This window comes from Stenella coeruleoalba, assembly GCF_951394435.1.
Source record: "Stenella coeruleoalba genome assembly, chromosome: 15".
Taxonomy (NCBI): domain Eukaryota; kingdom Metazoa; phylum Chordata; class Mammalia; order Artiodactyla; family Delphinidae; genus Stenella; species Stenella coeruleoalba.
In genome coordinates this window covers 50781641-50797540 of record NC_137161.1, presented here as the reverse complement: position 1 = coordinate 50797540, position 15900 = coordinate 50781641, and the positions used below count along the sequence as shown (strand labels likewise).

General features: G+C 58.7%; 1 protein-coding gene across 7 annotated transcripts in view; it reads right to left on the bottom strand.

The window, feature by feature from the left end:
* The window catches only part of TSC2 (TSC complex subunit 2), a 38211-nt gene that overhangs the window by 7737 nt on the left and 14574 nt on the right, over window positions 1-15900 (bottom strand). For 4 of the 7 annotated variants that reach the window (XM_079946251.1, XM_079946250.1, XM_079946249.1 and 1 more), the window contains exons 17-31: window positions 13194-13316; window positions 12316-12422; window positions 11970-12120; window positions 10555-10677; window positions 9933-10067; window positions 8350-8539; window positions 7414-7507; window positions 7093-7195; window positions 6736-6830; window positions 5461-5589; window positions 3862-4026; window positions 3560-3712; window positions 3309-3421; window positions 2540-2755; window positions 995-1198 (exon numbers count right to left, since the gene is read on the bottom strand). In XM_079946251.1, the coding sequence (XP_079802377.1) occupies window positions 995-1198; window positions 2540-2755; window positions 3309-3421; window positions 3560-3712; window positions 3862-4026; window positions 5461-5589; window positions 6736-6830; window positions 7093-7195; window positions 7414-7507; window positions 8350-8539; window positions 9933-10067; window positions 10555-10677; window positions 11970-12120; window positions 12316-12422; window positions 13194-13316 (2101 nt within the window). Of the gene's footprint in view, window positions 1-220; window positions 290-994; window positions 1199-2539; window positions 2756-3308; window positions 3422-3559; window positions 3713-3861; window positions 4027-5460; window positions 5590-6735; window positions 6831-7092; window positions 7196-7413; window positions 7508-8349; window positions 8540-9932; window positions 10068-10554; window positions 10678-11969; window positions 12121-12315; window positions 12423-13193; window positions 13317-15900 lie in introns of all 7 variants that reach the window. The other 3 variants (XM_079946252.1, XM_079946247.1, XM_079946248.1) reach the window with 3 other exon arrangements.

Here is a 15900-nt window from a genome sequence, read left to right as displayed (position 1 = left end):
CAGCCATGAAAGCGCGAGACAGTGGGGGTTCCCGCTGGCAAAGCAAACGCATTCGGCACCAATGTCCTCGTGCGAGTCAGGGCCCTGCACCCAGAGGGCGACGAGAGGCTGAGGTGCCATCATGGAGGGGTGAGCGGATGAGGGACGATGAGTCAGCATCTAGGGGGCAGAGTGGTGCTCTGCAGCAAACACCGCTTTCCTTAAAGAGACGCACGAATACCTGCCCAGGAAATGCTCCTATGCAGCTTTCCTTGGCAACTGGACTGGTACAGGGAGGAGAAAGAGGCCACTGCAAGGGAAACCGTGAGCGGCCAGTCAGCAGAAGGAGAGACTACGCACAGGTCGAGCAGAGAGCACAGGCACCACTAGTCCTGCACAGACCCAGAGCCTGGAGAGAGAGAGGGGAGGGCCAGCGATCGGCTGGAGGGGCGGGTGTGGCACACACGGGTCCCAGCTCTCCAAGCTGCTTGAGCGAACATCTGGCGGGAGTGCATCCCTCCTTCTCGTGAGTAGAGGTCCTCAGCCTCTAAGTGTCATCTGGCCACAGGGAAGGCCAGGGGTTGAAGGACAGCATGGGCCCAGCTGGGCAGGGCCATGAGAGCGCAGGCAGGCGCAGGCAGGCTCAGGTATGCTCGGCGCATCCAAACCCAAACCCAAACCCAAACCCAAGCAGAAGTGTGGCAGCCTCCTGGAACCCTTGGCACCAGGCACCCAGAGGAGGTGCAGAACCAAGGCCTCGCTTGGCCCTGCCCGTGTCCACCCCATGAGTAGGGCCAGCTGAGCAGGGCCTTGAGCCCACCGATTCATGGTACCGCGCCTCCAAAGAAGAAGGTCGCCCCTGCAGGAGCAGTCCCCGCTCTCTGGAAATGGGCATCCCCCCACGGCCAGCCTTCTCCCAATGCCTGAGGCTGGCAGCACCAAGGCTCAGGACCCCACCCCAGGCGCATCTGCCATCAGACAGGGCACACCAGGTGGGCGAGAGGCCAGCGCTCACCTGTGTTAGAGCGTGGGGGTGGGGGGGGCTTGGCTGAGCCGGCCGCCGGCACCGACAGCGACTTGTAGAGGGCCGTGTCGCGACGCTCCTTGAAGCGCTCGGCGGCCATTAGGGCATTGGACAGCTCCTGCAGGGGCGTGTTGTTGATGTCCGAGGAGAAGGGACTGAGTGGGTTCTCCAGGCTCATCAGCCAGCTGGTGTTCCCTGCAGAGGGGCAGCCAGCACCCCACAGGGCTCAGGGCTCGGGCCCAGCGCATCCGAACAGCCATCCCCTCCCGGACCTCCCCAGGCAGCCCCAGCCACGCCGGCCTTTAGGGAGCATGACTCGTGCTCCACCAGGGAGTAATGGTGGGGGGACCAGGCAAGGCACGCCCCTGGCCTTGCCCTGACGCTCCCACCCCCAGTCCCCCTGCCCCGGCCCTGAGGTCAGGGCAGCCACCAGTGGTCACTAGCCTCAGTGACAAGCACGAGGGGCCCTTAGCTCACAGCACCTGCTGCCCCAGGGCAGTTCCCACACTCAGGACAGGCTCAGCCAGGCTCAGGGCCAGAGGGCGAGCAGCCAAGGCAACTCAGTGCAGCAGACTCCTCCCCAAAGGGGGGTTCTGGGTGGGGCTCAGAGAGGCTTCTGGGCTCTGTCCACTCTCCCCTCCAGGCCCAGAGGACCACGCTTGGACTTGACCTTCCTCACTGAGCAGCCTCACATCCCAGCATCTCATCTGACCTCAGTCCACCTCCTCCCAGCCCACCTGGTTTCCTGCCTCCCCCACGGCCATGCCCTCACAGGAACCGGGAGGACTGGGCTAACACACACGAGGAGCCTCTCCCTGCCCCGACCCCCACGGCCCCACAGCCCAGCACGCAAGGCCTCCATGGGGCCAGCACCCCATCCCTCTCCTCACCACTCGGTCACCACTGGCCCCACACTGCACCTGAGATTCCTCCCAGGCTCTGGGCCTTGGCTGAAATGGCCCTGTCGTGGACTGAGTTGTGTCCCCCCAAATTCACGTGTTGGAGCCCTAACCTCTGGGACCTCAGAAAACGACTGCATTTGGAAACAGGCTCTTTAAAGCGGTGATTAAGGTAAAATAAGACCGCACAGATGGACCCTAATCCATTCTGACTGATATCCTTAAAACAAGATTAAGACACAGAGGGACAACCGCGTGAGGATGCAGTGAGGAGACGGCCATCTAAAAGCCAAGAAGAGAGGCCATAGGAGAAACAAGCCTTGCCGACAACCTAACCTTGCACTTCCAGGCTCCAGGGCTGGGAGGAAATAAATTCTGTTGTTTAAGCTGTCCAGTCTGTGGTGCTTCGTTATGGCAGCCTGAGCAGACCAGGACAGACCTTCTCCTCACTTAGCCATGGGACCTCCCCTCACTGTTCCTCTCTGGGGACTCGGCTCAAAAGTCACCTCCAAATTGCTCCCGTGGCCCAGTCTGCCTGCCACTGGCTTCTGTGTGTCCAGAGTCTTTATGTAACTGTCCCACACTACGGGTTGACAGCGGCCCAGGACAGCTGAGCGCAGGTCCACCCCTGGGGTACCTGTGGGTCTCCGGACCAAGATCTCTGCCCAGCCCTGGGTCAGCAGGGGGACATAAGCCGCCAGGTTTGTCTTCTCCTTCTGTGCCGGTAGCTGGGTGCTGGCTGAGGCTTTCTCGGGCTTGCTGGCTGGAGCAGTCTGTGAGCCCGGGGAAGCAGGGCTGCCAGGAAAGTGGGAGGCTGGAGCATCCAAGGCACCAACTCGAAGGCCATGGCCCCCTGAGGAGGAGAGCAGGAGGGCTGGTGACCACCACCACCCAGTGGAAAAGCCACTGGCAAGGCCTGGCTGCTCCACCTGGGGCCTGGGCTGGCCAAGCCCTGAGCTAGTGCCCAGAGGCAGCTCAGCCATCCCCAGGCATGGCCCTCTTCCAGTGTCAGTGTCGGCCTTGGCGGACCCAGGGCAGCAGGAAGGGCCCCCATCACCTGTCCCATAGTCAGACCATGGCTCATTTCAGCTACAGTAGAGTAAAAAGCTCAAGGGGTGAGCTGGGCTGAGGGCCAGGACTGCTGAGGGCTCATAAGAAACACTGACCACGAGAACAGGCCTCCAGCGGCAAGTAGGCCTCGTGCCACAGCTGCACAGGAGGTCATGTCCCCCCACACCCCAACCCCGTGACAAGGGCTCACGGACAGCACTCTTAGTTATTCAAAAATTGGAGCAGGCCTAAATAAAGCCAGCCACCTTGATCCTCAGCTCCCAGGACCTTCCTGAGCACAGGGACTCGCAGAGGCACCCAGGAGGGAGGCAGGGTGGGCAGAGGCAGAGGCTCACCAGACATGGAGCGGACCCGGTCCCGGGCTCCACGGCACACCTGTTGCCCAACCTGGGACTCCAGCTTGGCTGGTGCCTCCTTTGTCTGTCTCACGTGCACACTGGGGTCAGAGCTGAGGACAGAAGGGTCACCACAGAGCGTAACCAAGGTATTCCAGGGGCTCCAGGCCAGCACGACACTGTCTCATGCAGGCCTGGGCTCAGGACAGCCACCATCAAGGTCAGGCAGGCAGGGGCAGAAAGGTGGTCACCTCAACTCTGGGCCCCCCTGCAGCTCTCCTGAGTCCAGGCCCAGCAGAGACCGGGTCCCAGTCCCCACGCTCGTCGTCACAGTGACAAGCTTGTTCCCAACCAGCCAGGTTTTCGTCCTGCCACCTGCCAGGAGGAACTCTCCCACGGGGGATCTGAAAGCATAGGAATGTTGGTCAATACCTCACCCGCAAGAAGAAGTCCCACGTGCCACTCCTGCTGCCCCTTTGACCAAGTGCAGTCATAGAAGAAAAGCTAGGCCCTGCCCTCCTGCCCTGCCCCAGTCCTGGAGCCCGACTCGCACCTCTTGGGGACCGCCGTGAAGTTGGAGAACACGTATCTGGCCATCATGTCCAGACACGTCTCTGTGAGCTCCAGGTGGAGAGTTTTCAAGTTGTCGTCAGCCTGGGCCATTGAGTTCTCATCTGCAGACCCCAAGCTGGCGCTCGTGAGAGATGTCTGGATCCTGCTGGAGGGAGGAGTCACGGCGAGGTCAGGGTGCCAGGTGGGGGCTGAGCCATCTACCACCGGGGCCAAAGCTCAAGGCATGCAGGTGCTGAGAGGGCTGCACTCAGAAAGACCCGCCAGGGCGTGTGGCCAGTCGAGCCACAGCTTGGCAAACCGAGTGGACACATCATCCCAGGGGGTGGGCAGACAGGGGCTCATGGGAGAGACCCAGGCCCGCTCATCGGAGCAGAGGCTTAGGAGATGGGGAGAGACAGGCTGTCCCCTCACCGAAGCACAGAAGAGTCAGGTGATGGCTTTGTGGCAGAACAGTGTAGTCATGCAGAGACACGGAGACCACAGGACACACAGACAAAGATTGCATTCTGCCCACAGGGCCACCTCCCATGGAGGACAGGAAGGGTCTGGGCTTTGTGTGAGGCTCTTCACCCACACACTTGGGCCGCCCCGGCCCTGCCCCAGTGACCAGGAGGAGGGGCTTGTGCAGGTTTCACTCTGATACAAATTTCATACTCCCTTTGCCGAGTTTTGCTCATGATAAAGAATTTGTTGGAAAAGAGCTAAAAGGAGAGCCTCACTGACCACTCCCCAACCCCAGCTCCCCACCAAGTCAAACCCCACTTGGTGGAAGCCAGCCTGAGGCTGGAGCCCCAGTCAGGCGTCAGCAAGCGGGTGGGTCTCCGAGCTGTGGGACACTGAGGCCTGAAGGAGCTTCCAGGTGAGGAGACAGTGCAGCCTGGCCTGTTGGCACGAAGCAATAACCCTCCCCCCGCCAGAGCCCACACCTGCACCCGGACACAGCAGGGAGAAGTGATGAGACTGCACCCCTGGAGAGGCCAGGCCTCCCCTGCCCAGCCTCTCGCAGGCTGGCCCCCAGCCCACTGACCTACACAAAAGCCCCCATTCCCTCTCAGCTACAGCAGAAAACAGACCTTTCCTAGAAAAAAAGCTTAAGAAGGAAGTCCACTGAAGAGAATATAAAAGAAAAGCCGAACCCTGGAGAGTGTGTCCCCACCTGACCTGCATGGGCGCTGCTTTCATTTGCAAAGGCCCCTGACCACCAGGGAGAGGCCTGTGGGCGCTGCCACTGGACACCCTCTATCTCACAGTGGTCACCCTGCTTTAGGCTCCCAGGCCGGCCTCTGAGTATGCTGTGCAGCCAGCCCGCACCCATACGAGCCTTGGTGACAGAATGCAACCTTTCCACCCCTCTCCACCAGGCTCCCCGGGCCCAAGGGCAGGGCTTGGCAGGACGGGCCCCTGCGGCCTGAGGGCTGCCACTTGGGCTCTCCTCCAGCTCTGGCCAGGGAGGGCGTGGGCAGGAGATGAGGTCATGCAAGCAGCCCCATGCACCGCCACCCGGGTGCTCCCGCCTGGCAGCGCCACTTCACGGGCCAAGCTCCAGGGTCTGAGCCCCCCACCCAACAAAGCCCACTACCTGCGGACCACATGTTCAGACACACTGATGCTGCGGCACCGGAAGGCATCGGCTGCAGAGCTCTCCTTGAATTCTTTCACGGGTGGAGAGTTATTCAAGCCTTGTTTGGGGGGTCTGGCTATCCTCAAACTACCAGGTGAGGAAGGAAGGCCCAAGCCCCAGAGAGCCCAGCTCCCGGGAGGGGAAAACAAGCCATTGGAGGGATGAGGAGGAAAGGTCACAGGCCACAGGGTCAGGATGGAGAGCCCACGGGTGAGATGAACAAAAAACCATGCCAGAGGCCAGTTAGCAGGGGGAAGAAACAGAAAACAAAAATGCATGAAAATACATCTTGTAAACATGACAGAAAAAGTAAGGTTTCACGCATGATACCAAAACAAAGAACACTAGTGCAAACTAAATGTGTGTGGACCGCATCGCACGGCAGATTCCAGGCTGTGCTGACCAGGCGTCCCGCCCACCCGCTCGGGACCAGGTGCTGAGGCCCCGAAGGTCATAGCTCAAAAAGAGGTCAGTTCTTAGCTCAAGGCCCTGGCCCCCAGCCACCAGGACCTTGAGAGAACAGCTTCTGACTTAGGTCACACTGACGTGGTCATTCTGGAAAATGCCGTATTCCCACCTAGGGAGAGCCAAAAAAGCTTGGACAGGAAGGTGGGGGACAGGAAGGGGGGCAGCCGTTCAAATGAAATGCAAACGAAACCACAAGGCCTAGCACGGCTCTTCTCAGATTTGGCGAAAGCGGCTGTGATGAAGAAGAGCATGACCCCATTAGCAATGGGCTGGGCGAGAGCTCGGGGGACAAGCCACCCTGGCCCGAGGCTGGGCATCTGTGGACCCTGGATCCTCCCATCCAGGCCAGGTGTTTGGCTTCTCAGGAGTCAGCTGCCCTGATGCAACCCTGGGCTTATTCAGCGGAGTCAGTCCCAAAACCTGACGCCCTAGAACTAGCACCTCAATCTCCAACTCAGCAAATCTGTGCTCGCCCGTCACCCAGGCAGGATTGGCCACGACCCAGCACGCAGGCTCCACAACACCGCAGGCCACAGCAACCGGCTTGCTGAGGAGCAGCGCTGGCCTCTCCAGCCACCTGTGGGGCGTTTGCAGCCTTCTCAGGCCCCGCCCTGCTTCACAACCCCAGGGCACCTTGGAGCCCAGCGTGGTCTGCGCAGGGCGTGCCCTCAGCCCCAGCCCGTACGCACCATGCCGGCCACAGGCCACAGCTTGCGGGCCTGCCCTGCCCCACTGACACCAGGCCCGCCCACACAGGCCCCGCACCTCTTGGGCCTCTCGTTGAGACTGGTGCTCCGTGCTCTAAAGCTGTCCTTTTCGGGGGTGTCATCAAAAGACAGGAGAACGTTGGAGCGCAGACCCTGGCAGAGTGGAGCAGACCTGAGCCGCAGGCCAGAAGGTACTGGCCCTCCAGGCACCCACAGGCTTCTTCCCTCCACACCTGCCAGCCCAGGTACACTGTGAGCCTGGGATGAGCTACAGGCCCAGGACAAGGGTGGCAGAATTGTGTCCCAGTGGCGCCCCACCTCTCTCTCCCCTGCCCGTCACCCTGATCCAGCCATGGTGAGCCAGCGGCAAAGCAGGTCCCGGCCCTAACAAAGGACGCGGCCTCCGCTGGCTTACCTTAGTGATATAAGGAACAAAATCTTTCCGGAAGGGCAGGCGGCACCTAATGAACCACATGGCTATGACGTGATGGGCCAGGCACACAATGTACTGATTGAACCTGCGACAAGAAGAAAAGAGAAGTGCTGGAGGTCCAGCGTGGCACCCGAGGGAAATGAGCCAGGAGCTGGGGGTGCAGATCAGAGGTGCTATGGCCACAGGGAGCCTATGTGGCTTTCTACTCCGAGAGGCCTGGCCTCCAGCAAGCAGAGGCCTCCAGCTGGCCTGGGCCACAACCAGGAGGGGTAGGGTCTCATAGGGATACACGGCAGCACTTACTTGGAGGGGTTGGTATACGGCAGGGAGATAGCAAACACACTGGCGTACTGCTCTGCTGCAAAGTTCCTGTAGAGCTGAGGTAGCCTGGCCAGAGCTGCAACACCAAGAGACAGCCAGTGAGGGAGCCCAGATGGGCCTGGCAAAGATGGGCCCACGGCCACAGCAGGGCAGGTGTTGCTAGAGTCCTGTGCTCTGTGTCTAAAAAGCCAGTGCAGCTACTCCGACCCAAGAAGGCAGCAAAGCAGTGAAGGTCACAACCCACCCAAACAGGACCTTCCCCTGCCCCTGGGCCTCGGCTCTCTACTCCAAGGGCTGGCAAACTATGGTCCCCAGGCTCAATCCAGCCAGTGGCCTCACTTTATGACCTGTGAGCTAAGAATGGTTTCTACCTTTTCAAAAAGTTGTAAGCAAAAAGAACAGGCAGCCAAGGCATATCACACATGGCCCTTTACAGAAACAAAGCCCTGCCCTGCTCCTGTTGTCCACACGACTGAGGGCCAGACATGCATGAGGTACTGGGAAGGGGCGAGTGGGGCACCCCAAGCTCCTGGACGTCACAACCTGAGGGGTGAGTAGAGCCTCTCCAAGTTGTAGTGTGTGCTGAGGGGGGACAGAGAGGAGGCTCTAAGAGCCAGGCCGAGTAGGGACCAAGGTCAGGCAACAGGAGGCTCTGTGCCATTTAAACTGACACTGAGGGGAGGAAAGAAGCCAGCCACTCGAAGGCCAAGAAGGAAAGCGTTCAAAGCACAGGGGCAGAAGGTACAAAGGCCCTGAGGCAGCAAAGGGTGGCCCACGGAGCACAACGTGCCTACAGGCAGCCAAGGTGAGGTCTGAGAAGGCAGCACAAGTTACTTCAGGCAAGGCACAGCCCCAAACTCAAGGTCCACCTCACTCACACACACCCAGATACACACGTGCGAAGCCACAGATGCTTACTCGACAGGAACTCGAGGAGTGGAATGGCCATGCTGGCCGTGGCTGAGATGTGCGTGAGCTTCACAACCAGGACAGGCAGCGCCTTGATGATGATGTCAGGCATCTCCACGCTGCAGATGGCCAGGGCCACCACGCACTGGCTGGCGCAGCGGTAGATGAGGCCTTGCTCCAGGCAGTACACCATCTCCCGCTGTGGGACAACATGGATGCCTCAGACCAGGCCCACCACAGGCTGGCCCTCTGTGCCCCGTCCCTGCCCATAGAGAGCCATTCTGGTGAGCCAGGGCCTGGTCTCCCCTCTCCCACTCCAGAATGTTCTATAGAGGAGAAGACCAAGACTCAGAAAGGCCAAGTGCCTTATCCCAGGTCTCAGGCACCTAAGCGGCAGAGCCACCAGCAGCTGACCCCACCTGAGCCAAGGGGACAGCAAAGCTGGTCTGGTCAAGGTCTTCCTGACACCTCCCCACACCCCCACAAAGGTGGGGTCCCAGGTCCCCAGCCCACCCTGGAGCCAGGACATGCTAGGCTCATCACCCCCTTGGTTCTGGAATCCCCAACTGATTGGCCTTTTGGCAAGGGGAGGATCTGCCTAACACAGCAAGGCCGCCGGGCCCACACCAACCCTGGACAGAGTCCCCCATGAAGATGGCTCAGCTGTGCCCAGCAGGAGACAAGTGCCATCTCAGGCCACAGCCTCGGGCAAACCACCTGGTAGCTTAAGGCCCTGTGGATGATTGTGATTTCCTGCAGCCAGCCCCACCCCTCAGAAACACTTTGGGCCTTGAGGGTTCTCGGGGAACCCCAGTGAGAACCAGGCCAGGCCACACAGAAGGAGCTGGAGCTCACACTCACCCCAGGAGTTGGGGTGGGCAGTGAGGTGGGGGATGGCAAGTCGAGTGTGAGTTTCCAACAGCACTTTGATCAAGAGCAATGGGCTCACCACCCAAACAGGACTGAGTCTGAGTTTAGGCCTCTCGCCTTGCTGTGGCCTTGAGTGGGCTACCTGAGCTCCCTAAGACTTCTGTTCCCTGATTGATGAGGGCAGAGTAACAAAATTATCAGGAATTTAAAGAGAAAGTAAAGGTGATGGCTCATTGCAGGCCTCCCACCCAGCAGTGCAGAATTAAGAAAACAGGCATTACTGCGTGTGCTTTTTGCACCTCATGACAGAGTTGGAGGTAGGCGGAGGGGGGGCCCTCTGCCCGGCTGCTATGCCTCTCAAAACAGGCTCGGCGCCGCCAAGCGTCTCAGCACCTATCCTAACACTGTAGCAAGGACAAGCCAGGCAAAGCTCCTTAGAAAGAAAATAGCACTGCATATGTGTGGAGGGGGGATATTCAAGCATTTCATTAAGCCCACTCCTCCCTGAGACAACTCAGGAGCACCAGTGAGTTCAAACGTCCGCGGTTCCAGGCTGGGCCAGCTGGCAGGGGTGCACTGGCCACATAGGGAAGCAGAGCCAGATGCCCTCGCCCTGGCCCAATAGCCACCCGTTAGGAGGAAAACGCTGGGCCCCTTTGGCTGAAGCAAGCATCCTGGGGACCAGGCTTTCAAAGCTCAACCAACCCGCTCCCATCTGGTACCTGTCTGGTTTTGTCCAAGTAGTTATGATAAGAAATTAACGCTGTCAGCACGGGAACCACAGCGAGATGCAGGTCGGTTCTGGAGAACCCTTCTGGGGTGCTTCGGAGCCGCTCGAGGGTCTTGGGACCTGAAAGCTAACAGCCAAGGGCCAGATGTGAAGCCCTGCCCGGCAGCTGGGTCAAGCTGGGTGGCCAGGGGGCACGGGGTGGCCCCTGAGAATGTAGGCCCAGTGGGAGAAGGGGTCAAAGCCCGAGGACCTTCCTACTTCCTGTTCTAGCCAGCAGCCTGCCTTCTCAGAGAAGTGGGAGGCTGCCCACTGATCCGCCAGGGAGACAGACCCCAGGGAGGAGGAGAGGGGAAGGAGTTAAGACCCTGCTCAGTCCTGCACACTCGAGCCCTTCACTGAGGCCCCCAATCCTCTGCCCGAGAGTTGGGATGGGAGGACAGGCTCCCAGAGGCACCATCTGCACTCCAGCCGGGGTCCGAGCCTCTGAGGGAAACAAGTTTGCCTCCCAGGCCTCAGTCTTTCAGAGCTGAGGAACTATGCTGTGGCCCCACCCACCACATAGGCCGCGGACCCGCTGTGCACGACGCAGGAAAGGCCCGAAGCGGAAGGCGCACCATGGAGCAGAGGGCGGCAGATAGCTGGTCAACACTACACGGGGAGGTGAAGATGAGGACCTTGTAGCGCAGAGACTCGGGCAGCTTGCTGAGCACCAGCTTCAGCACCTTCCAGTCAGTCTCCTGCAGGAACAGGGAAGACGGGGTCTCAGGGTTGGAAGCTTGATCTGGACAGCAGCGAGGCCTCAGACCTGCTCTCCTGTTCTCCACACAAGCCTGGGCCCTCAGTCCCTGCAGCTCGGGGAGCAGACGCTACTCAGAAAAAAGTCAGCCCTGGACGGCGGCCGCTGCCTCCAAACGCCAGGCAGGGCAGGAGGCCCAGTGCAGCACCACCCCTCTCCTCTCAGCAGGACCTGGAACTTCTGCACACCGGCCCCATCTTCCCCACCTTCCCAACGGTGATCCGAGGACGGCCTACCAAGGGCACTGGACCCAAGGGGCTCTGACGATGCCCGCCCAGAGCACAATGAAGATGGATCTGGAAAGAAGCTACTGTACTAGCTTAAAGAGAAGCAAGTATTCCTCAACGATCCATGAGCCCACATACCTGCCACAGGACCAAAGTTGACCCAGAACCACAGCATCGAGGACAGGGTTGTGGCCTGCACGGACCTTCCCTGGTGAGCCCTCCCAACCTCCACTGGGGTGACCACTGCCCATAAACTACACCAATGGCCAGGAGTCCTAAAAGCCTTTCCCCAGATCCCAACTGTGACACGGAGACCTTGAGACGCTCACAGGAAATCTCCGACAAACCCCTTTAATGCCAAACCCCGGTACCCCCGGGGAACCTGCTACCGCCTCTCCATCCAGCTCTGCTTCCCCACCCGTGGCCCCCAGGAGTGCCCCCCAGCCTATTCCGGGCTGCCCAGCCCCACCTGCGGCACACTGCTGACCAACCCTCCTCCCTCGTTGCCCCATTGGGGAACAGGCCCAAGCTCCTCCACCTCCCGCCACAGGGAATTTACCTCCCCTACTTCCAGGCTTTGCTTACTCCTGCCGCTGGAATCTTCCCCCTCTTTCAAGACTGCCCTCACCTGCCCCTCCCCATGCCCCCAACCAGATGTGACGGCACCCCCCGCTTCAGTCCCGCACAGCCTGTTGGTGCCTCCTCCCAAGGCACACCCCATCCTACAATCCAGTTATTTGTCAATACACCTCACTCTTGTACCAAAACCACCACCTGGAGGAAGGAACGTCTCCTCGGCTCCGCACCCAGCTTCTGGTGATGCACCACACACAGCAGGCGCTCAACACATGGCTACGGAACCGCTGTGAGGCCTCGAGGCAGACAACCAAGAAACAGGCAGTGAACCTCCCAAGGTTGCCAATGCGGGAGAAGAACAGTGGCCCCCGGGCAGCACCAGTCACTGCTTGGTCTGACCTAATGCAGCCGGAGGGTCTGACCATCTCACCTGCTTCAAACACTGCAGCAGGACACGGAAGAGCAAGGAGTAGGGCAGCGAGCCGAGCCGCACGGCGGGGCCTGCAGGTGCCGGGCCAGGGGGCCCAGTGGGAGGTGACAAGGGGCCACCAGCCTTCTTCTCAGAGCCCCTCTCCGGCTCCCTGTGGAAGCAAGTGGGAGAAGCACTGAGGCCAGAGCTCCCGCTCCACAAGGCTAAGGACTGATGCAGGCCCCAAGCCCCAACCCAGGGCTGTGCTCAGGATGCCTCTGGGACCTTCCCTCAGACACAGGACCACCCCAGGGCGGAGGGCAGCGAGCTCCCCACCCCCCACCCGCCCCAGGACCCAGGACCGTACATGTAGTCGCAGACGCAGTAGGGGCTGAACCTCACAAGCCCGTCCTTGCTGGGCAGGCCCAAGCGGTGCAGCGAGTCGGCCCGCAGCTGCAGGAGGAAGTCGAAAGCCTGCGGAGAGCAGGAGGCATGGTCCAACAGAGAGAAAGCCGCCACCTGGCCATGCAGACCAGCGCAGCTCTCGGGAAAGGCTGCCGCGCTAACAGCAACCACGCCCTGACTTCATTGCAGACGGTGGTGCTGGCGGAGAGGCGCGGGCACTCATGGCCTCCTCCCTCAGAGCCCATGGAGGCTATGACATTCCCACAAAAGCTGGGCGACATGGCAGCCTCTCACACCCGGGGAAACAGCGGGAGTGGACATATTGCACCTGCCCAGGCATCATCGCACGGCCCCGGTAGAGACAGCAGAGCTCTGCTCAGGACACTGTCACTTCCCCCAGCTATTGGTGGGTCATTTAACTGGAGTCCCCAAATGACAGGGGGCTGCCCCATTGGGCAGACGCTCTGAAAGGGAGCGGGGCTTCCATCCCAGTGCCCTCTGCTCATCCTGGTGCCAGCTCCCATGGTGGGAGCTCATACCAGTATGCCCTGCCCTGCACCCCTGCTGCCAGTCACTAACAGACTCCGCGGCACCAGGGGTCTGGGGCTCCAGAGCAATTCCCTTTCTCTGCCCCCATCTCAGGCTGCCATGTGACTGAGAGGCATGCAGACCACAGGCAAAGGAAAAAGCAGCAGGTCCTGGGGAGGACGCAGCCACAGCTGGTGCTAAGGAAGGAACAGTCTGCTGAAGACCCCTCCCGGGCCCCCTGCCACCTCTCCAGTCTGCAGCCACTACATTCACCAGGCCGGATGCAGCTGCTGGGTGCCCCAGGGAACATACCTGCAGCCGGATGCTGCTGGCAATGGGCAGGGTGTAGGTGTGCTTGTAGTGGAGCTGGATATGGCTGACAAGCGTTTCATACACACGTGTGGCGTGGCTGGCAGGCAGGGCGTACAGCTTGGTCTGCAGAGAGAGCGCACTGGTCACTGCAAGGGCAGGAGGCCAAACTGCAGCCGGGGAGTCAGCACCTTGATGCCCGGGGGGAGAGGCCAGGCAAGCACTTTGGAGGTAACTGGCCGTACCCACCATTCTTTAAAATGTACAAACACTTCAAGCCACCAACTCTGCTTCAGGGCTTCATCCCACGGGTACGCCCACATGCGCCCACCCTTGGTGAAGGCAAAAAACCAGAAACAGCCACATATCTGTGTTATCAACAGGGAATTGGTTAATGAATCAGAGAAACCTGCCCAATGGCACACAACACAGCAACGCATGACAGGATCCATGTGCACCGACAGAGCACCTTCTCAACGCCACGAGGCAAAGCGGGAGAAACCAGGGGCAGAGCAAGGTGGGAGGTGTGCTTCGTGAGGGGTTATAAAGGGGATAATTCCCCTAGCTGCTGGGGCTGTTATTAACCCCACAGTGAGCCCGTCTCCCCCACCTCTGCAAGGTCAAGAGCACCTCCCTGACAAGCCAGGCTACGGGAGGCCAGGTGTGAGAGTTCGCAGTGCTGCCAGCAACCTGGTTCTGGGGGCAGGGGTTATGGGGTGGTGCTGGGGCAGGAGGGACCCAAGGGACCCAGCTACAGCCAAGGGTCCCCTTTGTGGTACTCTGAGCCTTGGAGGAGAGCAGTGCTTCAAAAACGTATCACTGATGTTCTTTTATTTACTTATTTATTTTGAATTTCATTTATTTTTTTATTGATATTCTTTTTAAAGAAAAAAATGATTAACAGAGTGGTGTCTCTTTGGTTCAAAAACAATATAGGGACTTCCCTGGTGGTCCAGTGGTAAATGCAGGGCACGCGCGTTCAATCCCTGCTCGGGAAACTAAGATCCCACATGCTGTGGGGCAGCTAAGTCCATGGGCCACAACAACTGAGCTCGTGCGCCTCAACCAGAGAGTCTGTGTGCCGCAAACTACAGAGCCCACGCACTCTGGAACCCACACGCCGCAACTAGAGAGAAGCATGCGCGCCGCAACAAAGAGCTGACGCAGCCCCCCAAAATAAAATAATTAATTTTAAAAAAACAACATAAAAGCATTATCCCTGCCTTCCACAAAAAACAAAACACACACACAAGGGAGAGGGGAGGGAGTTGGACACCACGCTTGACAAAGCACAAGCATCTCAGGAAGGACACCCATGGAGTTGGGCAGCCACTGCTCTGCCTGCCCATTTTGGTGGGAAGAAAGGAGGGAACAGAACTTTTTGCTATGTTTATGCTGTTCGCGTGTTTTAACTAGACATATATATTACTTTTTAATTACAAAAAATGAAAACAGGCTGGCCCAGGACTTTGCTCACGTAGGAAACAGCTCAATTCTGCGGCCCCGGGTTACCAGGGCTCGATTTCCAAGTGAGGGCAACAGACCATCTCTTTTTCATTCTCCGTATAGGCTTCTGGGTTCATCCAGGCCACAGGGCTCCCCACAACCCCTCAAGTCAGGACACAGGGAGCACGGGGCTGCTATGGACAAGACACCAAGGAGGTGCCGTCCACTTTTTATCAAATTTTAAACTTCCACACCAGATAATAAAAGTCCATCACGTATAAACATGACGGAAACTGTTCTACCATCAACATTTTACGAAGTAGTTTATGAACCAATTGATTCAAATATTACATTTTACACAATACTGATACTGGCAGGTGACCTTAAGTATAGATAACACCACAATGCTTTGCAAGTCAGTGATCGAGGGCGGTAGCCAGTGGAAGAGCCTGATCGCTGCCCTGCTGGGGACGTAAAGGGACAAGTCCACAGCTCCATCAAGCCTCAAGAGCCAGGCGGTGCCCAGGAGCGTGTGAGGACAGCCACCACGCAGGAGAGTGAGCACGACGTGGCAAGAATGATTGGGAACAGAGAATGTGTGCAAATTGTCTGACTGATGAAGGACTTGTATCCAGGGTATGGAAAGAACCCTTACAACTCGAGAAAGACAAATAACCCAGTTTAAAAATGGGTAAAGAGGGCTTCCCTGGTGGCGCAGTGGTTGAGAGTCCGCCTGCCGATGCAGGGGACACAGGTTCGTGCCCCAGTCCAGGAAGATCCCACATGCCGCGGAGCGGCTGGGCCCGTGAGCCATGGCCGCTGAGCCTGCGCATCCGGAGCCTGTGCTCCGCAACGGGAGAGGCCACAACAGTGAGAGGCCCGCGTACCGCAAAAAAAAAAAAAAAAAAAATGGGCAAAGGATCTGAACAGACATTTCACCAAAGAGGATACACAAACAACCCGTCAGCACATGGAAAGATGCTCAACATCATTAGGAAAACGCGAATCAAAACCACAGTAAGATTTCACTTCATACCCATTAGGATGGTGATAATCAAAAAAACAGAAAATAAGGAGTGTGAGTGAGGATGTGGAGAGAATGGAAGCCTCATCCACTGATGCTGGGAATGTAAAATGGAGCAGGCCCTGTGGAAAACAGCCTGGCTGTTCCTCAAACGATTAAGCAGAGTTACCGGCTGACTCAGCAATTCCACTCCTAGGTGGATCCCCTAGAGAAATGAAACACATGTCCACATAGAAACTT